Source organism: Pseudonaja textilis, chromosome 13 (genome assembly GCF_049901715.1).
Source record: "Pseudonaja textilis isolate UNSWEBS1 chromosome 13, rPseTex1.2, whole genome shotgun sequence".
NCBI lineage: Eukaryota > Metazoa > Chordata > Lepidosauria > Squamata > Elapidae > Pseudonaja > Pseudonaja textilis.
Genome location: NC_142002.1, coordinates 5,709,569 through 5,736,391, shown reverse-complemented (window position 1 = coordinate 5,736,391; position 26,823 = coordinate 5,709,569). Strand labels below are relative to the sequence as shown.

Below are 26,823 nucleotides of genomic sequence, written 5' to 3'. Positions count from 1 at the left end.
CAGAGTCAGGTAGAGTATTCCAGACATTGACCACTTTGTTGCTGAAGTCGTATTTTCTTCAGTCAAATTTGGTGTGGTTAACCTTGAGTTTGTATCTATTGTTTGCTCTTGCATTGTTATGACTGAAGCTGAAGTATTCATTTGCAGGTAGGACATTGCAATGTATGATTTTATATACTATACTTAGATCGGATTGAAAACTTAGTTCTAAGTCCTCTAGGTCTAGAATTTCGAGTCTGGTGGCATAAGATATTCTGCAATGAGTAGAGGAGTGGAGAACTCTTCTTGTGAAATATTTCTGGACTTTCTCAACTGTATTAATATCAGATATGTAATGTGGGTTCCAGACTGATGAGTTGTATCGATGTATTGGTCTAACAAATGTTTTGTATGCTTTAGTTAGTAGTATAATATTACCAGAGAAAAAGCTACGTAGGATAAGGTTAACAACTCTTAATGCCTTTTTGGCTATGTAGTTACAGTGGGCTCTAGCACTTAGATCATTTGAGAGGAGTACTCCAAGATCCTTGACAGAGTTTGGATCATCAACAAGGTTTTGACTATTCAGCCTGTATTTTATTTTCTGATTTTTTTTTTGCCAATATGTAAGACAGAGCATTTATTTGTTGAGATTTGAAGTTGCCATTTGTTTGACCATTCTGATATATAGTCGAGGTCTTTTTGAAGGGTAGCAGTATTGTTAGTGGTGTTGAATAGCTTTACATTGTCAGTGAAGAGAACACAGTTGCTCTTAATATGATCACAGAGGTCATTTATGTAGGGTATGAAGAGAGCTGGTCCTAGAACACTGCCTTGGGGGACACCACTGTTGACAGGTACAGAATTTGATAGGACACTCCCAATTTTGACCATTTGTTTCTTGATTAGAAAACAGATACTCTATGTTTATTGGTACTGGAAGCCTCTTATGGGCTTTGTGAGGAAAATATGAGCTTGGGATCTTTGATTTTAATGATTAGATAGGATAAATTAGAGAAGGAAGCTCTAGAGTCATGAAATGCAGCCCAACCATAAATTTCCGCAGGTTTACGTGAACTGCTTTCCCTCATATCACCACAAGAGGGCAGAATCCCCCAAATAGAGACCAACAAGTACTTTTAAGTTGACATCCATGCAAAGAAACGGAAAGAAAAAAACATCTGACTTCTAAAATAGAGGTAAGTTTCCTTCAAGTTGAGCTGGACTCCTGGTGCCTCCTGGTGTCAGCCCAGAAATGACCTGATGTGTGAGAATGACCTTGGGAGACAAGGAAAAAGAGCTGCAGGCAGGTCAGGCAGGAGATAATCTCAGTCCACAGAAGGAATGGGGGTATCTCAAATGGGACCCTTCATAGTTTTCATTAGATTAAAAAATAAGAAGGAGAGGGATACTTCCAGACTTGCAAGTTTCTATCACTATAAACTTAAACATAAATGTATAATTGGTGTTCATGCTTGGTGCTTCTTCTCTGGACTACCTCAAAGACCCAATATCTGAAAGTAGCTCGCCCCTCCCTCCCTCCCTCCTTCCATTTCACTGTCCTGAAAATTAGGGAGGGTTCCTTCTGAAATGGGTGGCATAGCAGCTTCAGGGTTAAGATGCTGGGCTTGCCAGATAGAAAGCCGGCAGCCAGGTTTGAAACCCGAGTAGCACATGATGGCATGAGCTCCCATCCTGGCCCCAGCTCCTGCCAACCGAGCCATTTGAAAGCATGCAGATGCAAGAAGATAAACAGGTACCACTTCGATGGGAAGGTAACCGTGCTCCAGGATGTCATGCTAGCCACGTGACAGTGGTGGGATTCAAATTGTTTTACCGCCGGTTTGGTGGGCGTGGCTCGGTGGGCATGCTTTGCACACGGGTGCAGTAAACGCTTGCTTTGCGCATCCGCAGAGGCTTTCCTTCTGACCTTCTCCTGCAATCCTGCACTCTCCCTGTGTGTTCAACAGCTGACATGCGGCAATTGGCTGAGCCGCATGATGCAGCTGAGTTTCAAATCCAGGAAATAAAGGTCAGTATGGAGCCGGGGCAGGTGGGTGGGCCCAGCAGCTGATCGTTGGAGTGAACAGGTTGGCTCCCAGACAATCGTTGAAACTATCGGTTCAGCCGAGCCAGGCCGAACTGGCCACATGGCCATGCCACATGACCATGGAAATGGACCATGGACAGTACTGGTTCAACGGCCTTGAAATGGAGATGAGCACCCATCCCTATAGTCAGCAACAACTAACAGGTTAAAGTCGGCAGGGACTCCCACACTCTCCTTCTGAGATGCTTTCTCCACCCCCATTCCTCCTTGGGACTCAGATTTCCTTTATCAGGCCATTGTCTAGGCTGCAGCTCTTCTTCCTATCTCCAAGGTCATGTCCACCTTCAAAAGCATCACTTAATGGAACCAAGTCTCCAGTTTGTGGCCACCTTGGGTGGCCTCCCGAAGTGCTAAGCCACTTCAAACCTAGTTAGTTATTTGGGTAGGCAGACTGGGCAAAAGGCCAGGCAACAACGAAGAAAGCAATTATGAGCCACTTCTGTATTGACGAGGAACTGTTCATGTAACCCCGAGTGTTGAGTCGAACTAGAAGGATTTTTTTTTTTTTACTTAATCAAATAGAAGGGGGAAAGCATTACATCCATGCGGAATAATCATATTAAATGGAGTTAAATTAATTTAAAGGCCTGATAGCAGCCCTTAACCCATAAGTGCTCGCTGGCTGCATATCGGCCAAATGTGCAGCGTATTTCATTAAAGATCTTTCTGACCATCAGTTTTTGTTATCAGTTATATTATTATGTAATATACTGCTTTCTCTTCTCTTGGAATACACCATTTATTAAAACATCAAATAGTGTCTAAGGTGAGTAAGATAAAACCATAATCAGGTATGGGGACTCCCTGGGGTTTTCATTCCCCCACCCCCCAAATTTAAAAGTGACTATCTCCCTCTTGATCCTTACTTTAGAAATGGGCTTTCTGGAGCCATTTTATCAATAATGTGATAATAGATAATATGAACATTCTAGGTTCAACCCATCAACTCATTCCAAGCTCATTTTATTTTAGTTTACTTTATTGTCATTGCACCTTGTACAACGAAATTAAATTATTAAATTAAAATTTCACACTCAAGCTCTCCCTGTGGTCACAGGGAGGGAGGAATTAAGTAGTAAAAGAGATGGGGCGCCTAAGAACCTGCCCACCCACTTCAATTTTGTGGGTCCTTTCTAAGCCAGGAATTAATTAGCCCCTTGGTTAGTAAGATATGGCAGTTGGGGAGAAGCTGGTTTCACCCTGTTCCGGCTGGGATGAAATCTAACGGCTGAGAATGAATCGATTGGATCAATGAACTCCTTGGAATTGAACCCTGTGGTCAGTGACTTCCCAAGAGCTGGGAGAGGATTCACCTCCAAAAGTTGACCTCCACCTTGTACGAGTTACACCATTTGGAATATCTGACCTGACACAGTCGGGCCCTAGAGGCTCAGGGGGCTGATCCTTACAGGCTGGGTCACTCACCTGTCATTCTTGAATGTCCAGTTCAAGTAGAGTTGGTTTCTGAGGTTAAAGTCAAAGGTGAAGTCCTTCACTAATTCCGACTCGAAAGTCTTCCTCTCAGACTTATACGCTTTCTCTTGGTAATACCGTATCATATCAGGGAACCAGACAATCAGGCCATAGTAACTGCAGAGAAGTGGAAATATCAGTTGCGTTGCTCTTCTTGGTGGCCCAAAGAAATCTTCCACAGTTTTAGCACTGGAAACAGAAGCTGGCTACTTGTCTAAATTCTAGGAGTTCATTCCTAATCCCCCATTGTACAGGGACACTGGCTGCCCTGATCTTAGTAGGCATTTTATTTTATTATGGCTAATGGTTCTAAAATCCAACTATACTACATATAAAGAAGCGGTTTCCCACCCACCCACCACCAAAAAAAGTTCAACCTTCCAAAATATACTGCATGTGTGAATCTTCTGGGTTTCGTTTTTATCATCCCCCTCCCCACTACAAAAGGTTGGATTCCCTTCCTTCCCTTCAATCCCAGAGGGAGAATCTCAAGAAGGAGCGCCTTGCAAAAGGTTTTATTAGTTGTACTTATCACTAGTGGTTCTACAGTAACACTAAATACGAGCCATGCCCTTGAGGGATGGTTGGAGAACATCTCCTTCCACTGGACATCATTATCTTCATTTAACGAGCCCATAATCCCTTGTGGAGTGGAGCTAGCGGAGTGTTTAATGGCCGGGTGCCCTTCCTGTTGCCAATGCAGAGTTTTGTTCAGCAGATAGATTTTCAGTGTGCCTCTACCTAGGGTCGGACTCAGTCTCACAGCCTCCTGACTGTGAGGCGAGAGCTCCACCTCTAGGCCACCACACCACTCTCTCCTTCCTCTGGACATGTGTAGAAAGTCAATTTTCCTGTCCACTGATACAGGGCAGAATTTTGAAAGGTTTCAGTTTTGAAAAACATGTAGGGAGGCATCAAACTAGAGTTGATTTCGTAGCTGATATGCTGAACGTACTCACTGCAGATCAAAGAAGAAGGATAATGTTCTACAAACCTAAAAAAAAACCCGCTAAGACACCTACCTTAAGGCCATTGAAAACCAGACAACTGACAGTAAGAGCGTGTTCATTCTGTACTGTGCTGTCAGCATTGTCCGTTACCTAAAAAATCCAAAAAAAGTTATCATGAAAAATGACTAACTCTTGGTAAACCCAGTGGCAATCTCAAATTAGTTCAATGAGATGGGTGACCTTAGTTTATTCTATAATTTGTTAGGATTTCTTTCATATTTCAAACAGCATGTTCAACTAAGCTATTCAACTACGTGAAACTTCTCGTGTTTAATCAGCATCACTCCTAGGCCGAGAGTTTTGTGTGAACTAATGTTTGTTGGATCATGCGCTGTGTTAGGATATAATTGGATTTGGTTGATCTTAGTTTAAGGCAATATATGGGCCGCAGTGACATATTCAACAAATCATGGCTAAACATTATCATCATCTTCATTTAATAATCCCTTACGGGATGGAGTCTGGGAAACTGAATGGAACTAGCAGGGTGTTTTAATGGCCGGATGCCCTTCCTGTTGCCAATGCGGAGTTTTTGTTCAGCAGATATATTCTCACAGTGTCCTAGGATTGAACTCACAACCTCCTGATTGTGAGGCGAGAGCTCCACCTCTAGGCCACTGTACCATTCCCATGGTTAAACATTTATGACTAAGCAAAATAGGCAAACATGCGGTCATAGATTTTCAAAATGCATCCCAGAATAGTTTCATCCCAAGGATTATCCATTGAAAGGAAAGCAGAATAAATTGTTGAATTAGGACATCCTAGATAATGCACTAGACTGTGACTGAAGATATCATATGTACTTAGCCTTAAGAAAAAGCTGTTTCTTAAGACATAAAATGGCTTGTTTGTTAGCACATGTTATGTGACCATGGTAACTGTGTTTTGCTAATTCAGGTTGTTGGGTTTATATCCAAATCCTGGGTGTGTTTTGCTTAGTTACCCTTATTCCCTACCTGTCTGATGGTAGTCATAGCTCTAACAAAGCAACGTTGGTACCATGTTCCTGTGGAGCTCTGTATTTCAATAAATTCATCAACTTGCTTGGGAGTTTTTATCTGAGCGACCTGAAGAAGAAAAAGTGAAGTAGAATTTATAAATCTCATCATTACCAGCAGCCTCTTCAGACACAACCTAGTTTGTGTTAGCAACGTCACAAAGGCTACAGAAGGCAGAGCTCATTCTCATCTCTGAACATCTCTGAACTGCTAATCCTCTGGAAGCCAGAACTGTTTGTGACTACACAAAAGAAAAACGTTGCTAGATTCATTGGGCCTTTCCTCCAGATAAGCATATACACCTACCATCTCTGGATCTATGCTATCTTTTAGAAAGGTGAATAAGTGGCCAAGATCTTTGTTCTGAAGAAAAGGGGAATGTTGAGCTCTCTTACTTATCTTCTACTATCTTACAGCATCTCCTACCATCAGGTTTGATTGGGAAGTACAAATGATAATGAAAAAAAAATTTAAAGGAACTACTCCAAGAGAGAGTTTGCAAAGCTCATTTATGTACACAAAAATAATGAACAGGAAATGATAATGCCTGATGTGTGCCACTTATTCAGGTACTGGATGCCATCATGTAATTTCCCATGTTGGATTCGATGCTCAAAATAATAATGATATTGATAATAAAAATGCCAAGTGTGCTCTGGCTTACTGTGTGATGAACCATAATAATTTTAAAAATGCATGCATTTTAAAAATGGCCAAAACTGAACAAGATTTTGACATTCTCATTGAAACCTGTTAAGATTTGTTGTCACAACAGAACAAAATTGTAGGATTTCAGGCAAAACCACCAAAATCTTCTAAGATTTGGCCCATTTTTGTTTCATTATGTTTTGTTTTTAATCCATTTTTATTTATGGGGTGACATTGTCCCAGTTTTTCCAGGAGGACTTTAATTACTGTGGATATGAGATGTTCTCAACAGTTGGTTGGGAAAAGCAACTATAGATATATTTCATTTGAGGTTTTCATTGACATCTCTGGGAAAAGAGGTGATCATCTAATTTTGCCTTCCTTGACATGTTTCCTTCTAAAAGTGTTATAACTAGAACATCCATCATCCTCAACCAAATGAGTCATTATGAGAATGATAGGTAGTACAGTATAAGATATCTGGAGAAGTCTGCTTTAGAGTACACTTGGGCATGAAATACAACAAGAGTCTTGAAGGAAAAACAATGTCCAGGGTGATACTGATGTCTTTTTTTGAAAAAAGGAGGTCTGATTTGGGGCATTTATCAAAAATGGATTACCCTTTGGCCCAGGTTTATCTAGAAGAAAGAAGAAATCATGTAGATTCAACTCACTGTAAATACCCTTTCTGGTTCTCCCTTGGCCCTCATGTTGACATCATGGACTTGCTTAAGAATCATCCATGCTTCATCATGCTTACCCATCTAGAAAAATCACAGAAGAAGTAGTCAGGAATCCCATATTGTACCCCATTCTCATCCAAAGTGCTATTATCCAAATGAGATGAAACTGCAACTCCAGATGTTCACAGCTGAGAGAACACTGGATGGGAGTGCTTCCATTCCTGAATGAACAACTTTCATGAACCTACGTGTCCCAGGATAATGTGCGAGGATCCAACATGAGCTGGTCACCAGGAGCAGAGCTTTATTCTTTCAAGCTTTTGGAGTTGTGCTGGAACCCATCCTCAGGGATCGTCAGAGAATGGGCCCCACCAGGAGTCTGAAAGCTTGGAAGAATAAACCTCTGGTCCCAGTAACCGAATAACTTGTACTTAATCAGCATTCCCCCCTCCCAGCTTCATGGGAAGCTCTACTTACAGAGAACAAGAAAGGTGAAAGAATGTTTGAAAAAGCATGGTTCTCCCTTTTTTTCTGTGAATATAATCTGAGATGTAGGACAGTTTGCATTTCCAAGAAATGTTAGGAACTCCAGCAATCTTTTAATGGGAGGGAGAAAGAAGAAATGAATGTTGCAGAGCCATAAGAAGTAATCATGTTAAATCCTATTTAATTTGCTTTCATGTTAATTCTATCAATTGTATTTTAAATTAAATCAAATTTAATCCGGCTTGTCCAGATTTGTTTGAAGAGTGACAGCCAAAGGACAAGTAGGAATCTCACCATGAAGCAGTTGTGCACACGGCATTGGTGTAAATTCTACTCATCTGCTGCCCTCCAAGTAAATTCTCCCAATTCCTGATACCCCCAGCCCTTGGGCATAGTGGACAAAGACAACTGGGAGCTGAAGTCCAACACACATGGAGGGCTCGCATCTGGCTTTGTGGTAGCTGCCTGAAATCAAAAGCAATTGCTTTCCAAGCATGATCATCTAAGAAATTCTCTTAAGCAAGACTTACTCCCGTGCATACATGGGGTTACAGAAATTCCAGAAACTGAACTATTTCTCATTTAGAGCCAATATGTCCTTGTGGAATTTGGAAGGAGACTTTCCATTGGTCCTTCTCACAGTCTTCTGCTGAAATGACAAGGAGGTAGATCTCTTCACAAGGGAAGCTTAAAGCTGGTTGTTTAATTGTGGTCTCCTGAATCTTTATCATCGAGGAACCAATTACTATAAGACAGGTTTTGAGAGATAGTATTTATCTTGGACAATCTCTCAGAGCTCAAAAGCAAATTGTGGGCCATTGAAATAATAGCAATAGCTTTTAGCAATAGCACTTAAACTTACATACCGCTTTACAGTGCTTTTACAGCCTTTCTGAGCCAAGGGTCTTCAAACTTGGCAAGTTTAAGACTTGTGGACTTCAACTCCCAGAATTCCTGAGCTAACATGACTGGAGGAGGAATTCTGGGAGTTGAAGTCCACAAGTCTTAAAGCTACCAAGTTTGAAGACCCCTGCTCTAAGCAGTTTACAGAGTCAGCCTATTGTCCCCAACAATCTGGGTCCTCACTTTACCCACCTCGGAAAAATGGAAGACCGAGTCAACCTTGAGCCTGGTGAGATTTGAACTGTCAAATTGTAGGCACCTGTCAGTCAGCAGAAGTAGCCTGCAGTACTGCACTCTAACCACTGCACCACCATGACTCAATAAAGTATGTAACAAAAATAAAAACTCTGCAGATTGCTGCTGTGACTCACCGTAAGTTATGAATCTCAGCACAGAGTTATCTCTTTTCATCCTGCTTTGTATCTGTATCTTTAGAAGCAAGAGAAAATCCTGCACAGCAATCTCTCTTTCTGACATGGAAAAAAGGAGAATTCTGCGTACAGAATTTTTTCATATATTCATAGTTGGAGTAGAGTTTGTAGTCTGATTATTTTTAGTCTATGTTAAGCCTTTCTCTGGGCTTCTGTCTAACTGCATAGTCCTTTCACCCCAAAATAGTGAGAAAGCATGCTGCTGCTTTGTAGCCCCGTTTTTAAATCTGTGCTGAAAAATGGGGAGAGGGTTCCAAGTGACTCTGTGCAACTGTCTCCTTTCCCAGATCAGATGGCTTACCTCTAACAAAAAACGTGGGCTTTCTGGCATGAATTTCAGAGCCACAAGGGACGCTATGCAAGGGAGGGAACAGACCACCACAAAAACCCGCCAGCTGTGGAAGTGGTAATGGGTTCCCATACTGAACCCCCAACCTGTAAGGGAGAAAGAGGACAGAAAAAATAGAATACAAGAGATCAGTCCCGGTAAGGCATTCCGGGTTGAAGTTTCAGGGAGATGACAGACAGATAGTAGATAGAGATAAGAGATAGATAGATAGATAGATAGATAGATAGATAGATAGATAGATAGATAGATAGATGATGGATGGATGATAGATAGATAGATGATAGATAGATGATAGATAGATAGGAGAGAGAGAGATGATAGATAGATAGATAGATAGATAGATAGATAGATAGATAGATAGATAGATAGATGATGGATGGATGGATGGATGGATAGATAGATAGATGATAGATAGATGATAGATAGATGATAGATAGATAGGAGAGAGAGAGAGATAGATAGATAGATAGATAGATAGATAGATAGATAGATAGATAGACAGATAGATAGATGATGGATGGAAGATAGATAGATAGATAGATAGATAGATAGATAGATAGATAGATAGATAGATAGATTAGATACCATAGACAGACAGACAGATGGGTGGGTGGATAGATGGATAAATATAGATAGAAGAGAGAGAGGAGGATGGCCAGCCACTGACTGGGTGGGTGGGTGGGTGATATTTATTGTGGTCTCAGTGATTAGATAAAACAGAACATATATACCTAAATTAAGTAGAGCAAATAAAAAAAAATCTAACCAACTTCCAGCTATAAGACATGTGAATTAAGCAGGAAGATGTCCAATCAGCATCAGATTTTTTTTCCTTCAGGTTCGTCCATATTATATGCAATGTCCAAGAGTCATTAATTTAGGAATTGCTGACCCAGCTCATTATGTTGTTGGACTAATCAAGAAAGCCACAGACTATCATTATTCAGCATTACAACATATAGCATGGTCAAAGAGATCTATTACATCCTCCTTTGTGAAGCAAAGCAGGCTTGGATTGTCTAGAGATAAGATGACCTTATCTCTAGACAAACGTATATGCAATAAAATGCACAAATACATTCCAGATTACTCCAAGATCCATCCAGAACCTCAGAAACATGCCACAATTGGCAAATTTCATTTGGGATTAAACCTGTAGCATTCCCCCAGGTCGGTCTACTGGATTGGCCTTCTCCATTTAGATTCCTTCCACAAATGGTTGGACTATGATACCTGGCTAAAGAAAGTGAGAAGTCTCATCATCTACATCTACATCATCATCATCATCATTTGACTTAAGCATAACTCTTGATGATTTGATGGACGTGCCAATGAAGATTTTGTGGTAGCTACTATATGGAAATGGTTGCTTAAAGGTAAAAGGTAAAGGTTCCCCTTGCACATCTGTGCTAGTCGTTTCTGGCTCTAGGGGGCGGTGCTCATCTCTTTTACAAAGCCGAAGAGCCAGCGCTGTCCGAAGACGTCTCTGTGGTCATGTGTCTGGCAGGACTAAACGCCGAAGGCGCACAGAACACTGTTACCTTCCCACCAAAGTGGTCCCTATTTTTCCACTTGCAATTTTTACATGCTGTTGAACTGCTTGATTGGAAGAAAATGATCACTTAGCTTCTTCCAAATACACAGAAGATATTGGCCAATAGAAAGAGGGCAACAAGTGGAATAAAGATACATATTGCAACCTGTTTGGTGTCCTGGTCCCACGAGATGATTGGAAGCACATAAATTTCAATGAAATAAAAGCCAGCCAACAACACAGAAGCAGGAAAATTCCCTCTGGAAGCAGTTACCATAATGTGGGATGATGCTCCAGGCCATGACTGAGGCGTACAAACCACCAATCATCCAGAACATGCAGAGCCAGCTCAGGTGTTCTCCTCGCTTCTCACGGGCTAGGAATTCAGAGAAATAGGCAAAAACGATGGGCAGGGAACCTCCAACCCTGAAGAAAGAAAAAACAACTTAGAAACCGGAGATACGGTTTCATAGTAGCCTAGTAATATCAACTATGTTGTCTCTTCGTTATTATTTTTTTCTTTTTCTACATCTATGTTGGACTTAACAGAATAATAAAATGATAGAATTGGAAGAGACCTTGGAGGTCTTCTAGCGCAATCTCCTGCTCAGGCAGGAAACCCTCTCCCATTTCAGACAAACAGTTGTCCAATCTCATTTAAATCGAACGTCGGACCTATATCCATCTTGAAGCTTTCCCCTGTTCTGTTGTCAATAAACTGGGTTTGATTAAACACAGTAAACAATCCAAGTGATATCTCTGCGAACCATGGCCGAGAAAGTGCTCTTAAGTTTGCTTATTTGCTGTGGTTTTTCAGGAGGCTGGGAGGGAAGATGGAAAGAAATGGGAGGGCCTTGGAGGTCATTTAGTCCAGCCCTTTGCTTAGGCAGGAAACACTATACCGTTTCAGACAAATGGTTGTCCAATCTCTTCTTAAGAACCTCCAGTGATGGAGCATCCACAACTTCCGGAGGCAAGCCATTCCACTGGTTAATTGTTGTCATCGTCAGGAAATTTCCCCTTATTTTGGGGTTGGCTCTCGCCTTGATTAGTTTTCATTCATTGCTTCTTGTCCTGCTTTCTGATGCTTTGTAGAATAGGCTGACCCCTCTTTCTTCTTTGGGGCAGCCCCTCAAATATTGGAACACTGCTATAATGTCACCCCTAGTCCTTCTTTTCACCAGACTAGACAAACCCAACTCCTTCAACTGTTCTTCATTTGATTTAGTCTCCACCCCCCTAATGATCTTTCTTGCTGTTCTCTGCACTCTTTCCAGAAGCTCAACGTTATTTTTATAACATGATGACCAAAACTGGATGCAGTATTCCAAATATGGCCTTATTAAGGCTTTATATAACAGCACTAATACTTTGCATGATCTTGATTCTATCCCTCAGTTAATGCAATCCAGGATTGCATTGGCTTTCTTGGTTGCTTCTGTTGTAACATTGCAAAATTTTACACTGCATTGTAAAACTGCAACGTGTTCAATTGTTGTTCAAAGAGTCTGCTTTGGAATGAGAAGTGTAAGAAGCCAATCGGCTAAGGAATATGACCAAATATCAGATGTCTCCCTTGGCCTGGAACAAGCTTGTTCTTCTCCAAAACGTTCAGTACGTACCCAAAACCGGAGATCAGACGGCAGAAGAGGAAGAAGCCGTATTGCTGAACAAAGGAGGAGAGGAACGCAAAGCTGGCATTGATGGAGAGCGAGATGATCAGGCACTGCTTCCGGCCCAGCTTGTCTGCCAGGCCGCTCCAGAAAAGGGCCCCCACCATCATTCCAAAATAAACAATGAGTCCTGTACAACAGAGGGACGCAAAGACATATATTACTCCCTGTGCTTATTCTTGTTACCAGTGGCATCTCTCCAGGATTCCAAAAACGCCCACTTGCCAACTCTGCAGAAGTGATGATCCAGGTACTGCCTTCTCCCCCAACAAGGGCCCCCAAGTGAACATCCCCAAAGCAGAACAAAAAAAACTGCCACAATGAGGCGCCTGGCTCGTGCAAGACCCCCAGTTTGCTAAAACAAGCTCCTAGAAAGTCACAATTCATTGCTGACTCCCTTATTTTACCAAAGGAAAGTGGGGAGTTGATTAATTTCCTCTCATTATAGACCAAAGGCCCTTGTGACATTAAAAGGCACTGCAGCATTAACAACAGCAGCAGCAGCCAGAAGCTTTATATCTATGGTAATCAGCCATTGGAGGAGTCCATAAATACTGTTATTTCTCCTAATCAGGACAAAAGCAAAGGCTTTGTAGTGAACAACATAATATTTAGATGCATTGGCTTCAAGGCTGCAAGCCAGCTGCGATTCCCTTTCATGTGGATTTATTATTTCTTTCTTAGCTTGGTTTTGTTTGGTTTAGGAGATGCTTTTCCTTTTCTTTTTTCCTTTTTTCTTTCTTTCCCCTACTAAGCATGTGCATAACACACAAAAGACATATAAATACATGCACACATCATCATCATCATCTCCTTTTAATGACCCCATAATCCCTTGCAGGGCGGAGTCTGGGCAACTGAATGGAGCTGAGTGTTTACTAGTCGGATGCCCTTCCTGTTGCCAATGTGGAGGTTTTTTTTTCAGCAGATATATTCTCTCACTGTGCCCAAAGAGAGAAATATCTGCCTCTACTCAGGTTCGAACTCACAGCCTCCTGATTGTGAGGCAAGAGCTCCACCTCTAGGCCACCGCACCACTCCAATTATAGAAGTTATATCAGATTTCTTATTTAATAATGAATGTAATATGAATTTAATAATGACTAGTCCTGGCAATTATTACAGACAAAAGAAAAGGTTTGTTGCAGAGAAGAAAACAGATACATCAGGCCAAGTGTTTCACCATGCACAACCAGCATGGTCAATGCATGTAGATCAATGCATTAGGTTAGATAAAATACTCTTGTTAGATCGATACAGTCCCCAGGTCACAAACGGGAATGATTACTGCTACCAGGCAAGTACGGATGCCCTGCTTTGACTCGAGCCTTCGCTGACAGATTAAAAAGGGTAGGAGGGGGGTAAACAGCCTTTTCTGCAGAGAAAATCCTTCACACCAGCTGTTCTCCAAAGCTTCTTAAAAGCAGAGGCCGTTCTCCTCCTTCACCCGGCACATATATAAATGCCTCTGATCCAACTTTTCCACTCTGCTTTTAATATAGACACCCCACCCTCCAGGAATGGGCTGCTGGGGGTTCGCAGGGGTCCAGGAGACCCTCTAGCTAAGATTCTGCACAGTCTGGAGAATCCCCAAATCTCACTCCTGGCTGCCCCCCCCCTGCCCCTCCCAAGAGCCCCCACACAGCCCGTTTTGGTTGCAGGTAAGTGAAGGACATGCACGGAGGATTGGGGTGGGAAAAAGACAGGCCTCTCGGGCTCATTTCTGGCTTCCAGAGAGCCTCCGGAGCCCAGGAAAAGCCTCCGGAGCCTGGGGAGGGCAAAAACACGCCCCCAGCCGTGGTGCAGGAGGCTGACTAGGCCACGCCCACCCAGCAATTGGGCAGAGAACCCATTGCTAAAAATTTTCAAGCCTGCCACTGGACGCATCATCATTCTATTGCTCTCTGCAAATACGTTTGATTGGCATAACAAGGGACGTGGGGCTCCCTCAACCATTCTGAAATGTTTTCAGCTTCCTAAGAACTCTTTAATGCTCTTGAAAATGAAATCCCAGTCTCTGGGTCCAGCTGGGTTACACACACACACACACACACACACACACACACACACACACACACACGGGTCCAAGGATTTTGCCAGGGGAATGCTGAAATCTTTGCTCCAATGTCTTTCCTGGGTGCTGGGTAATGCGAGTATAGCACAGAGATGAGCAATTGATTTTCCCCCCAGGGTCACATGCCAAACCAACAGAGTTGTGAAGGTGCACAGGCATGCAGGCAAGCACCTAAGTAAACTGGGGGGAAAAAATAAACAACAGTATCCTTCAAAATAAAAGCAATACACTTGTATTGCCTGAATGGTGTACACTTATTGACATTTGTTTTTCAATTTCCAATTGACCTCCTGAGGGCAGGGTAGGAACAGCCAAAGTGTCAACCCTGAAGATGACATATGTGTAGCCATATTTTATTGCAGCTTTTGTCGGCTCTCTAGCTGTTGAAAGGGTGGGTTAAAGAGATAAAGGGGGAATGTTATGTCTAGGTGGGATTCTTTCCTGTGAGAACAGAGAAGATGCCTACAGCTGGAGGAAAGTAGACTTTGGAGTCACCGGACTCGGTTGGGGGGAGAAGTTTCAAACTTTTGCCTTTTACTGGGTATAATTCCGGAATCTAGCCAGAGTCATAATTACACCAAGACTTTGCCAATTTGATATGTCCCTAATAAACAGACTTGGATTTTATTTCAGGGGACATATTACTTGGAAGATTGACACACAGCTGGATATGGCTTGGAGGCCCTAAAACAGAGGTGGGCAACTATGGCCCTTTTATGACTTGTGGACTTCAACTCCCAAAATTCCTGAGCTAGAATGGCTTGCTCAGGAATTCTGGGAGTTGAAGTCCATAATTCATAAAAGGACCATAGTTGCCCACCCCTGCCCTAAAATGACCAGGTCTAACAACCTAATGATTGGATTGTATATAATCTAGAAATATTGCGCCACGAACCTTAATAAAGGAAGCTGCTTTAAATTTCTTTAGAAATTTAAACTTTGCTAGTGGCAATGACCTAATAATGCAAGACATTTCAAGGGGCAGGTGAGGGAGTCTCATAAATGCTAGAATATCACCAGCTACCAAGCAAAGAATGTTCTTCCCTTGTATTGGTATTCCTCACTCTCCTGTTTTTTAAAAAAATGATGCCAGCAATTTTCATTCTCCTTTAAAAAATGAAAGTAGAGCTTGCTTGAATACTGTTCAGCTGATGGAGGAACTGCAATAATTGTACCCAAAGCGTTAGATGAAGTTACTTCCTTAAATGGCCCTTGTTACAAGCATTCTCATGAACAACCTAGACTCTTCTCCAATCTCTCAGCAAATGTTTCTGATGTCTTGGAAAAATGGATCTCCACTCTTTTCTTTTCTTTTCTTTCATCCATCCTTCAGATTCAAAGCCTAAATTCTGGCTGATGGGCACCTACAGGATCTGGTTAAAAAAAGTCAAGACAATAGTTGAAGCTCTATTCAGTTGAGTTGCACTTTGAACACAACATTGGGGTGCGCCATTTTTGACTTTTTGGATTATACCCTGCAGTCCCTTCGTGCTTACGGTTGTCTCTTCCACATCACTGCTATGCAGTCCTGGCTTACAACTGAAAGAGACATCTGAACAAGAGGTACAAAAATTACCCCAGCTGGGACACAAACACCACATTGAATCACTTTCAGATCCTGCAGTATTGCATGGATATCTCGATTCACAAGACAACAGAAAGACATTTTTTAAAAGGGGGGGGGCGAGGGGAAACAATGCTTTTCATATATCTATCAACACAAATAAACCATACCGAAGAATGAAATTAATGCAATTCAAGTGCAATAAAATTATATAAGAGTCACTTGAGGGGAGAAAACCAAGTCGAATGGTTTTCCACTTGGCCTAGCAGAGTTTTACTAATGTAATTACTGCGTAGTTTAGACTGGCAAACTGTTTTCTTCAGAAAAGAAGTCATTTGAACTCAACACCCCTGCCGAGTTGGCTTTCAGAGTGGCAGGGGGTGGGTGAGAACTGCAGCAAACTTATTTTCACATCTAGAAAAACGATTGACAGTTAACCACGTGGAACACAATATACTGAGGACAACAAACTTCCAATTCTGTGGATGTGCCGTGGAAAATTTAAAAAAATCTACTGTGAAATGTAAAGAAAGAATATCTACACTGATCTGCTTCTAATATTGAGGAAGTCGTCTTAGTAGGGTTTTTTTTTCAATTTCATTAGCGGGTTTTTTTGTTTTGTTTTGCTTTCCTGTTAAAGCCATTTGATCTTCCTAGAAAGCTACAGACTGCTGCAAAGAGATTTATCCAGAAGATTTCATCACTAAGTCCAAATTCTTTTCTTCCTTTTAAGAAAAATCAAAAGCAAATTCTCTTTCATCCAACTAAATGAGAATTGATAGACCAAAGTGCAAAATTGCTCAGAATCCAACTCTGAAATCCAGTGACTGCAGGTGGCTGAAACGATGCAGTTTGAAATTTGCATTAAATTTCCCAAACCTGGTTGGATGTCTAGATGTATGTGAATAAATTTGGATCTGTGGTCCAGCCTGAAACCCCTGACATTTACAGCAAGTTCACACAACATATTTAATCAGGTCTGTGTCACGCCAGCTTGCTGAATTCATGCAACAAGCTAAATTTGGTTCGTTCTCCCTTTCGATAGATTGCACATGCCTGCGTTTGTGCTAATATTGTGCTTATTTTATGATTCCACATTGAGCAAATCCAGAAAATAGACTAAAGAATAAACAAATCAAATCATAATCTGGTCAAACAAATGTGTAAAATAATTTATAGATAATACAAGACATGGAAAGTCTATGGATTCTATGGCTTCCATTTGGTAAGATTTAATTCATCTGGTTCATCTACCCATGATGTATTGTATTGATCCATCCTACCCCTAGCCATCCATCAATTTAAAAAAAACATCCACATTTTGATACCCTCTGATGTGAGTAGCAAGAATTAGCCAATCTCGGCACTTAAAGAGATTGGAGAAGACTTAGGTACAGTTGATTTAGAATGAGAAATACAGAGGAGCAATTCACCTAGCAGCTTTCTGCCTGTTCAGTTTTACCTCTCGATACTTCCACCCAAGAATGAGAGCAGGCAATGAAATTAGAAATTTCCCAAAGGTCTTTTTTCAAAAGGCAACTGGACTTTGTTTTTCCTTTAAGGCATTTTGTTTCTCATCCGAGAAGCTTCTTGATTCTGTAGTCTTCTTTAATTCTCTGTTCTTCTTTAGCTCAGAACTGAAGAAGCTTCTTGGATGAGAAGCAAAACACTTTCAAGGAAAAGCAAAGAAAGTCCAGTTGCCTTTTTAAAAAGCATCTTTGGGACAACCATGACCTGGAAGATTGAGAATTCCCATAGATGTTTAAATATATAATCAGGAAAACTATGCTTTCTCCTTCCTAGTTCCTTAAGAGATATAGAACCCACCTAGCATTCCTTTGTTGGAGCTCGATAAGCACATGTCCTTCTCAGCACTGGGCAAGACAAAACCAACCACAAACACTTCCACTCCATCCGCCATCAGGGCCAAGCCCAGCACAATGAAAAGCATCCACTGGAAGCGTCCGTGGCCACATTCCACAATGATATTCTCATACTGGTGGGCCAACTGCTCTTCGTCTTCCATCTTTTCTGCTATAAGCTCATCGTGATCTCTGAACTCATTGGAAAGACCGGCTTTTTTCTGCTTGGGCTTGTCATCTGGGTGAGGAATGCCCTGGTACTCTCCTTCATAGACTTCGTCATCTTCATCATGGCCTTCAGTAGCATCGCTCTGAGCATCTTCTTCCTGATTGGGCTCCTCTCTAGTGTGATAGGTTGGGTCATTGGGCGCATAACCCATGTAGCCACCATCTTGGTAGCGATAGTCATCAAACCCATGGCTTCCCTGATTTCTATGGCCATCATCCATTTTGAGCAAATAGGTCTGGATTTGACAGTTATATTTTTATCAATGTTTGTTCTGTGTTTTGTGCAAGTGGATATATTTTTAACCTGTTCTGTTAACTACATGGGCATAACTTCCTCTTCCTTTGAAGATGTGCTTTATATGCGATCAAACCACCACAATTTAGATGAAACTTGAATTAAGGAACTGTATCCTTCCTAAAGTATGCCATGGTATTTTAGAACTGCCTCTTTGTGTTTTCTGAGTCCTTCAGCTGTCAAGCAATGCTGTGGGAGGAAACCCAAGGGATCAGCAGCCTTTTTGCATCAGGCCCTAGTGAGTCTTGACAAATTGTTTGCTTTCATGGTCCATCTTCCTGTGAAAAATCACATCCTAGAGAAGAAAAGAGAAAAATACAACATTAAATGCTTTGAAAGACAGAGAAACGTCATGCCACGGTATATTTTCTGACACATATTTCTTCCACAAAATCTGCCTGGCAGAAATACCAAAGGAATTTCAAGAAAAGATGTTCAACTCATCTGGAAACATCTTATGGAAGGGGAGAAAAGGGGCAGCTAAAACATATTTAAAGACACTGCGGTCCCTAGAATGTCTTTGTGTGTTCCATTTATATTCCATATTTTGTCCAGGTGTTCGAACTTGGCTAGCCCTCCATCCTCTTCCTCCAGGGAGTTTCATGGCTGAGGATGGGCTACAATCCGAGTTTCTTTTGCTCCCAGTCCAACACTTTCACAACTACATCACATCAGTATACAAGAGAACAAAAACAAGTGATCAAGGCTTGCAGATTTCCTACAGGTTTCTCCCACAAGTGGAATTGTTTCAGCTGGGTCATAACAGCTGTCCTCTGACCATTGGGGAAAAGTCCAAGTTCAACTGGAAAGTCACATTTTGTAAAGCGGGGTTTTGAAATGCTGTGTAACAACCTGTATTCATCACACTCTCCCTTTGTGTATCTGTACATCTGTATGAGACCCTCTCCAAAATTCCTTAGCATAATCCCAAAACACCAGCATTGCTTCTCGCATGTTTGGGATGGTAGAACTCCTGAAACGATCATGAATTTCAATCAGGATGGTGAACAAACCTTGGAAGTGAACTGCACAGAAAAAAACAATGAACAGCTTGTGACTCTTACAGACTTTTGGAAAGACAGAGGCACAAAAATTTATGGCTCTGACTTTCAAGATTTTCTCTGTGTCTCTTTCTCTCTGTGAGGAAGAGAGCATTAGCTAATGAGCCGTGCTTCTCTGTTTCAATTCCACTTGAAAAAATAGTCGTCTTCTGGATCCTCTTACAGAGCTTCAGGCCATCCTTTCTATTTCAATGAAATGCTGTTTGACTCAGCATTTGCAATGTTGCACTGAAATGCACTCAAATCCATTACGACTCTTGCAGAAAACTGTGCGAACTGCCGCTCGCTATATTCATGCATCTGATGAAGGGAGCTACGGCCTCTGGAAATGGGTGCCTTTTTATAAAATCAGTCAGTTAAAAAAGTTACTACCAGGCTCCTCCCAACCTCTTCCCTTTCCTCTTCCTAGCCCTGGCTCCTCACCTGCTCCTTTGCATAGTTCTGTGGATGCATCTGGATAGCATCTGGATTAAGAGCCGGGGTGCCGCAGTGGTTAGAGTGTGGTACTGCAGGCTACTTCTGTTGACTGCTGCCTGCCTGCAATTTGGCAGTCTGAATCTCACCAGGCTCAAGGTTGACTCAGCTTTTCATCCTTCTGAGGTGGGTAAAATTGTTGAGTGCAAGAGGCTGACTCTGTAAACCGCTTAGAGAGGGCTGTAAACGCACTGTGAAGTGATATATAAGTCTAAGTGCTATTGCTATCTCCTTCCTTTCTTTCCTTCCTTCCTTCCCTTCTTTCCTCCCTTTCCTTCTTTCCTTTTCTCCCTTCCTTCTCTTCCTTCCCTTCCTCCCTTCCTTCCTTCCCAGTGGTTAGAATGCAGTATTGCAAGTTAATTCTGCCCACTGCCAGGAATTCAAGCCTGACCATCTGAAGGTTGATTCAGCCTTCTGTGAGGTGGGTAAAATGAGGACCCAGATTGTTGGGGACAAGAAGCTGACTCTGTAAACCACTTAGAGAGGGCTGTAAAGCATTGTGAAGCAGTATATAAGTCTAAGTACTATTGCTAAAAAAACCCTACTGTGCTGTAATACATTTAAAGAGATAAAGCTCCGCTGAAATGAATCCATTGCAAAGTGACATTTCCTGCAGCCTTTGTAAAATCAAATCTGTCCTTTAAACAGATGGTTTAGTGGTGATGATGATGCTTGTGATTTTAAGTGAGGCAACGTCTCAAAATCCATGTTATTTCTTCGGAACAGAAACTACCCCCCCCGCCCAAAAGCAGATTGTCTCATCTGAAAACTGGATTAGATTTTTTTTTTTAAAGATACACACTCCCATTGCAAGGGAGAGGTTATTTTCTGCTGGCATCTCTGCTTCTCTCACCAGGAAGATGTTCAAGAATAATAATGCTCATTAACATCTAGAATGAGAAAAGGGGAGTCTCAATTCCTGCTCAATTCCTTTACTCAAAATTTGTACTATGCAGCACAAGAAATCTAGCATTGCTATTATAAATCTAATACCAGTTCAGTCTACTGGTGAAGGCACCAAGCTAGAAACTGGGAGACACTAAGTTCTAGTCACCCCTTAGCTAGGAAAGCCAGCTGGATGACTTTGGGCCAATCACCAAGAGACTGTGAATTCTAGTCTCACTTTAGCCATGAAGGCCAGCCAGTTGGATGACTCTGGACCAATGTGAGTTCCAATCCCAACTTAGTCATGAAAACTAGCTAGGTGATTGTGGGCCAATCACATTCTCTCAGTTCAGCCCACCTCACAAGGTTATTGTTGTGAGGAAAATAGGAAGAGGAAAGAGTATTAATTATGTTCACCACCTTGAGTTATTTATAAAAATAATAAAGGAAAGATATGAATAAATAAATAATCAATAGAATTGTACTTTGGAAACAACTTATGGCAAAAACTCTGAAAGGCACATATATGTTTATGATGCCTGAGTTGGCTGTGACAACTTGTGGACATAAATTTCATGTCACTGCAATAGCATTGAACAATTAACATTAACCAGACATTGGTAAAATTATATATTGAACAGAACTGGCTAGAACAATAGCAATAATAATAGCACTTAGACTTACATACCATTTCATAGTGCTTTACAGTCCTCTCTAAATGGTTTGAAGAATCAACATATTGCAATCAGGGCCCTCATTTTACTGACCTGGGAAGGATGGAAGGCTGAGTCAACCTTGAGCCAGTCAACATCAAATTGCTAGCAGTGGGCAAAGTTTGCCTGCAATACTGCATCTTAACTACTCTGCCACAATGGCAGAACCAGAATTAAAAATCTGCTGTAGATGAGAGGTTGCAATATTTGAGAATTTTCAGCTCAGGGAAAAAAGAGAGGAAGAGATATCACAACTCGTTCTGAGTTTCCCCTGAGCATTAAGAGGCTAAGAAACGCCACATTTTTCCAGCTTGTCAAATAGATGATGTCAAGAATAGGAGTTTGGGCTAATGGACAGACTCTCCCTTCCTTAAAGCCCCACCTCTTGCATCATCTGATTGACAGGTGGTAAGCAGTCAAACCCAGTCTCAGAGTAGATTCAGTCTCAGTTCCTGGTTTTAACGCCCTCCTATATCAGTCCTCCCTTCCAAGTTAGGTTCCATCTCAATTCATAACAATATCCATTTCTCCTCAGGGAAGATGTGGAATTATTTATTTTCAGTATTGTGATCCTGACCGAGTCTTAATAGATCTCAATACAAAATACTTGGTACCAAAGAAAAATACACATAAAATAAAAACACATGAACAAGTGCTTAAAAGCAAACCAGGGTTAAAAGCACATTCATACAGAATGGGTTTGACGTATTTACAAAAAAATAAGCAAGGCTGAGGCCATGTGTAACTCCAAGACCAGGTAATTGCCTGGCCTAGACTCCATGGATCTCACGGAGGGCCTTTGAATGTTGTACTCCATCCAGAATCACTTACTTGTGAGAGGGGCAACTCTATAAATTAGATAATGTCATGTTCCTGTCAATCAGCAGATGGCTTGATTTTGGTTTTGATTTTTTTGCTTTTCTGAATGCAGATGGAATGCTAATGCATGCACACACACTCCTTGGTATCAGCCTCACTACTACCAGCTTGTAATCTGTCAACTACAATTATAAAAGGCCTCTTTGAATCCTCTGCAGAGAGGGAGGATTCACTATCAGGGTTAATACTGAAAGCATCTTCCACAGTTGTTCACTCAAAATCAGGCCCAGGGAACATAGATTTAATATTTGCAGGTTAAGGCACTGAATATTTCTTTTCCAATATCTCCTGCTTGTGCAGGGGGCTGGACTAGAAGATCTCTAAAATCCCTTCCAGCTCTATTCTATTCTATTCTATTCTATTCTATTATTTCAGTCAGAGTTCTATTCTATTCTATTCTATTATTTCAGTCAGAGTGATTCTTTTAAATAATTCTTTTTTAAAAAACCATCAACCCCTTCTATTCCAAGAGAGCTTGAAAAGAAAAGAAGCAAAGAAATAGCACGACAGATGTGGCATTGCAAGCGGCAGGAAATCCCAGTGGGGCTTATTAAGTGAGCTACCTGTGGATCCTATACTCGGAGCTGAAAGGCCCCTGAAAGTCATTCTAATGACAGGAACAGAGGCTGCCAAGCTGATTTCAGCACCATGGCCAGCACCTCCTCAGATTGAGAGAGAGGACCAGACAGACAGACAGACTCCGAACAAGTCCAAGCCAAGTTACAACAACTTCTGTTATGCGTGGCCAGAATCTGACAATAACATTTAACACAGCACAGGATTTAAGCAAAATGGTTCGGTTGAAATCTGCACACATGGGACTGATTGGAGTAGATTGTAGGGCTGACACCAAAATATAATTTGTATCATATTTTATCTGTGTCTTGAATTATTGTATTTTATTCCAATTTTCATTTCAGGCTGTTTTCATCAAATTTTAGTAATAATTGGTTTCTGGAACTCTGCACTTTGAAACGGCCCATGGGCTAATCAGTAGATAAAGATATGCAGGTAGTCCTTGACTTAAGATTACAGTTGAGCCCCAAATTTCTGTTGCTAAGTGAGACCTTGGCTAAGGGAGTTTTGCTCCACTTCACGACTTTTTTTTACCAGTTGTTAAGTGAATCGCTGCAGTTCTTAAGTTAATAATAAGGTTGTTAAGCAAATCTGGCTTCCCTATTGACTTTGCTTGTCAGAAGGTCACAAAAGTTGATCACAAGACACTGCCACCATCGTAAATATGAGCCACTTGCCAAGCATCTGATTTTTGATCCTATGACCATGGAGATGCTGCAATGCTTGTAACTGTGAAAAACGGTTGTAAGTCACCCTTTTCAGCCCTGTTGTAACTTCAAACCGCCACTAAGTGAACGGTTGTAAGTCAAGGATTACCTGCATTCACCTATTTCCTTGATTCCTATTGTGTCTTTGGCACAAAGGCCAAAGAAAACATTTTTTAAAACAACAGGCTAGAAAGAGAGGGGGAAAATGCGACTCCGTCTCTGCAGAAATCCATGCAGCCACTGACCACATGAATTTTTTAAAGAGACCATTTTGCTGCCAGTTGTAGTGTTGCAAAAGCTTTCCTTTGCGTGCACAGGTAAGAGGGCAAATGATGCTATTGCTTCATTAACAAGCATCTGTTTTCTCCAAGGAAAAGTGAGCAGACCTGAGGGTGAGTAATTTATTCCTATGAATAGCTGGGGTAGGGGGAGGAGTTACTTCTAATCTCAACAAGGTTTGCTATTTTAAAAAAAGAAAAACGTACTGTAATTGATGAGGAAGTCATACATTCTTCTACGTTTCTACTAAAGTCTACTGAAAATAGATAATAATGGAGGTGGCGGGGTGGGGGTTTAAAGAGAAGGGAATAAAAACAATTTTCTCAAATAGATAGAACTGCCCCTGGGATTTCTGAAGCATCCTGTTATCCTTTCTGAAATTCCGACTGACTGTAGTTGAATGTTTACTCTCACCAACAGAGAAGGCAAATCCATCAAAAGAGGATGCTTGACGTTTTTGCTTCTAATCTCAATGGTATAACCGTAACAGTTGAGGAGCCTCTGCAAAAACAGAATGAAACCATCTACTAAAACCACTTTGCAAAGAAAACAGATTTCAAGGAAATCCTGATAACTCATTGTGAGTCATCTCTTCACATTTTGAGACAAGATAGAACAGATTTGACGTGAATGTTTCAATTGGTTTCATTGACCAGTATTGTCTTAGTCTCTCATGGATTCAAGGTAGTCCTCCAGTTACGACCACAACTGAGCCCAAAATTTAGGTTACAATAGGAAGCATTTGTTCAGTGAATTTTGTCTCATTTTATGACCTTTCTTGGATGCAGTTGTTAAGTGAATCACTGCAATTGTTAGCACAGTTGTTAAGTGAATCTGGCTTCCCCACTGATTTTGCTTGTCAATAGGTTGCAGAAGGAGATCACATGAACCCAGAACACTACAACCATCTTAAATATGAGTCATTTGTCATGCATCCAAATTTAGACCATATGACCAAGGGTATTCTGCAATGGTCGTAAGCGTGAAAAAACATTCATAAGTCACTTTTTTCAGTACCATTGTAACTTTACTTCCTTTCCCTTGTTTACTATATTGATGGAAACATGTTTATTATTATTTTATGTTTTCACTAATGTTCCCCCTTTATAATTTTTATAAACAACTCAAGGCAGTAAACCTATCCAACACACCTTCTCCTACTACTTAAAAGGTAAAAGTTCCCCTTAATTTCATGTTCATTCTCTCCTGGATTAGTTTCCATCCATTGTTTCTCATCTTGCTTTCTGGTGCTTTGGAGAATAAGTTGACTCCCTCCTGTTTGTGGCAGCACCTCAAATATTGGAATACTCCTATCATGTCACCCATAGTCTTTTTTTCTTCCAGACTAAAGGTAAAAGTTCTCCTTGCACATAGGTGCTTGTTTCTGGCTCTAGGAGGTGCTGCTCATCTCCGTTACAAAGCTGAAGAGCCAGCGCTGTCCAAAGACGTCTCCATGGTCATGTGGCCGGCATGACTAAATGCTGAAGGCGCACAGAATGCTGTTCCCTTCCCACCAAAATGGTCCCTATTTTTCTACTTGTGTTTTTACATGCTTTCGAACTGCTAGGTTGGCAGAAGCTGGGACGAGTGACAGGAGCTCACTCTGTTATGCAGAGCTAGGGATTCGAACCGCCAAACTTGCTGACCTTCCTGATCTCAGCCATTGAGCCACTGCGTCCCTTGCACTTAGGTGCTCCTACTTAAATCCTCCTACTTAGGTGTGCACCTTTGCTATATAACTATGCTGGCCATAGTTTAACAAAACATGTAGCTAAGAATCCCTGCTCCAGTTTCTGATGTTTGCTATGCTTCTTGTCCATATAAATCCTATTCTGATAAACCCCCAATTTCTTTACTTTTTTCTCATGATAAATTAGAGAAGGATGCTCAAGAATTGGGCCAAGACCACCAGCCCAAGGCTGCTTTCCAAAGCTATAAATTGGAAGGAATGTGGGTGAGGTGTTATTCGCAAAAGATGTTATCTATTGCAAAACAATAAGAAAAAACAGAAGTGAGAATTTACAGAATGCAAGTATAACTTGGAAATTTTTCAAAAGAGCTTCAATCTGACCTGAGGTAACAAAGAATGGGAGGGTCAATAAGAGATCACAACTGCTTCTGTTGCATGAGGCACATTGACTTGAAAACTGTGTGTTCCCATATTGATGGGCTGAGTGTGCACCACACATGTCACTTTTGTGCAAAATAGGGCTGGAGAGTTTTTGATTCAAGATATTATTGTAGGAGCGGCTTCTGTACTTCCATATTGTTGCCAAAAACATAGATCCGTCAGGGGGGGAGGGAGGGGGAGGAAAAAATTTTCTGATAGTGAGAGCAATCAACCCATGGAAAAGAAGTTGCCTTTGGAAGTTGTGGGAGCTTCATCACTGGAGGCTTTCAAGAAGAGGCTGGACTGCCACCTGTCAGAAATGGTATAGGGTTGCCAACTCCCTTCCAACTTTTTAAATCTAATCTAATCTGACTGTCAGGCTACAGAATTTTTTCCCATTCAATTAACAAGAATGAACTTCTGAAAACTAAATGTGTCAAAAGGAATCCTTTATTGAGATGAGACAATTCATGTAGGAGTTCAAAGCAGCGTCTGAGGTCTCTCAGGCATACAGGGGTAGATAAGGGAGTTTAGAACCCCTCCCCTTATCTCGATGTGTATTTAGTGAAACAAAAGCCAGTATGTTTATTCCCTACCCCCACCCCTTCTGAAGGAACGATCTTTTTCACAGTTTCCCAAGCATACATCTCACTGTGGAATCTTTATGGTCTTCTCATCTCCTGGCTGTGCCTCTCAGAGGTGATAGGTTCTGGCCATCTGGCTTTTCTCCCTCCATTGTATCGTGTGTGGATTATATAAATTTGATATAAGATTGAATGTATTCAGGTTACATCAAGAAAGGATTTCTTTATCAGTTCCCCCCCCCTTTTTTCTTC

The 26,823-nt window shown here is 41.4% G+C and overlaps 1 protein-coding gene across 1 annotated transcript in view; it reads right to left on the bottom strand.

Annotated features, from left to right (window-relative positions):
- The window catches only part of SV2B (synaptic vesicle glycoprotein 2B), a 28,765-nt gene extending 10,505 nt beyond the window's left edge, over positions 1 to 18,260 (bottom strand). Inside the window, 9 exon segments of the mRNA XM_026709341.2 lie at positions 3,515 to 3,679; positions 4,585 to 4,650; positions 4,652 to 4,662; positions 5,532 to 5,642; positions 6,896 to 6,985; positions 9,026 to 9,159; positions 10,882 to 11,033; positions 12,230 to 12,410; positions 17,746 to 18,260. Coding sequence (XP_026565126.2) covers positions 3,515 to 3,679; positions 4,585 to 4,650; positions 4,652 to 4,662; positions 5,532 to 5,642; positions 6,896 to 6,985; positions 9,026 to 9,159; positions 10,882 to 11,033; positions 12,230 to 12,410; positions 17,746 to 18,229 — 1,394 coding nt within the window. The 5' untranslated portion in view covers positions 18,230 to 18,260.
- Between the last annotated feature and the right edge of the window lie 8,563 nt (positions 18,261 to 26,823).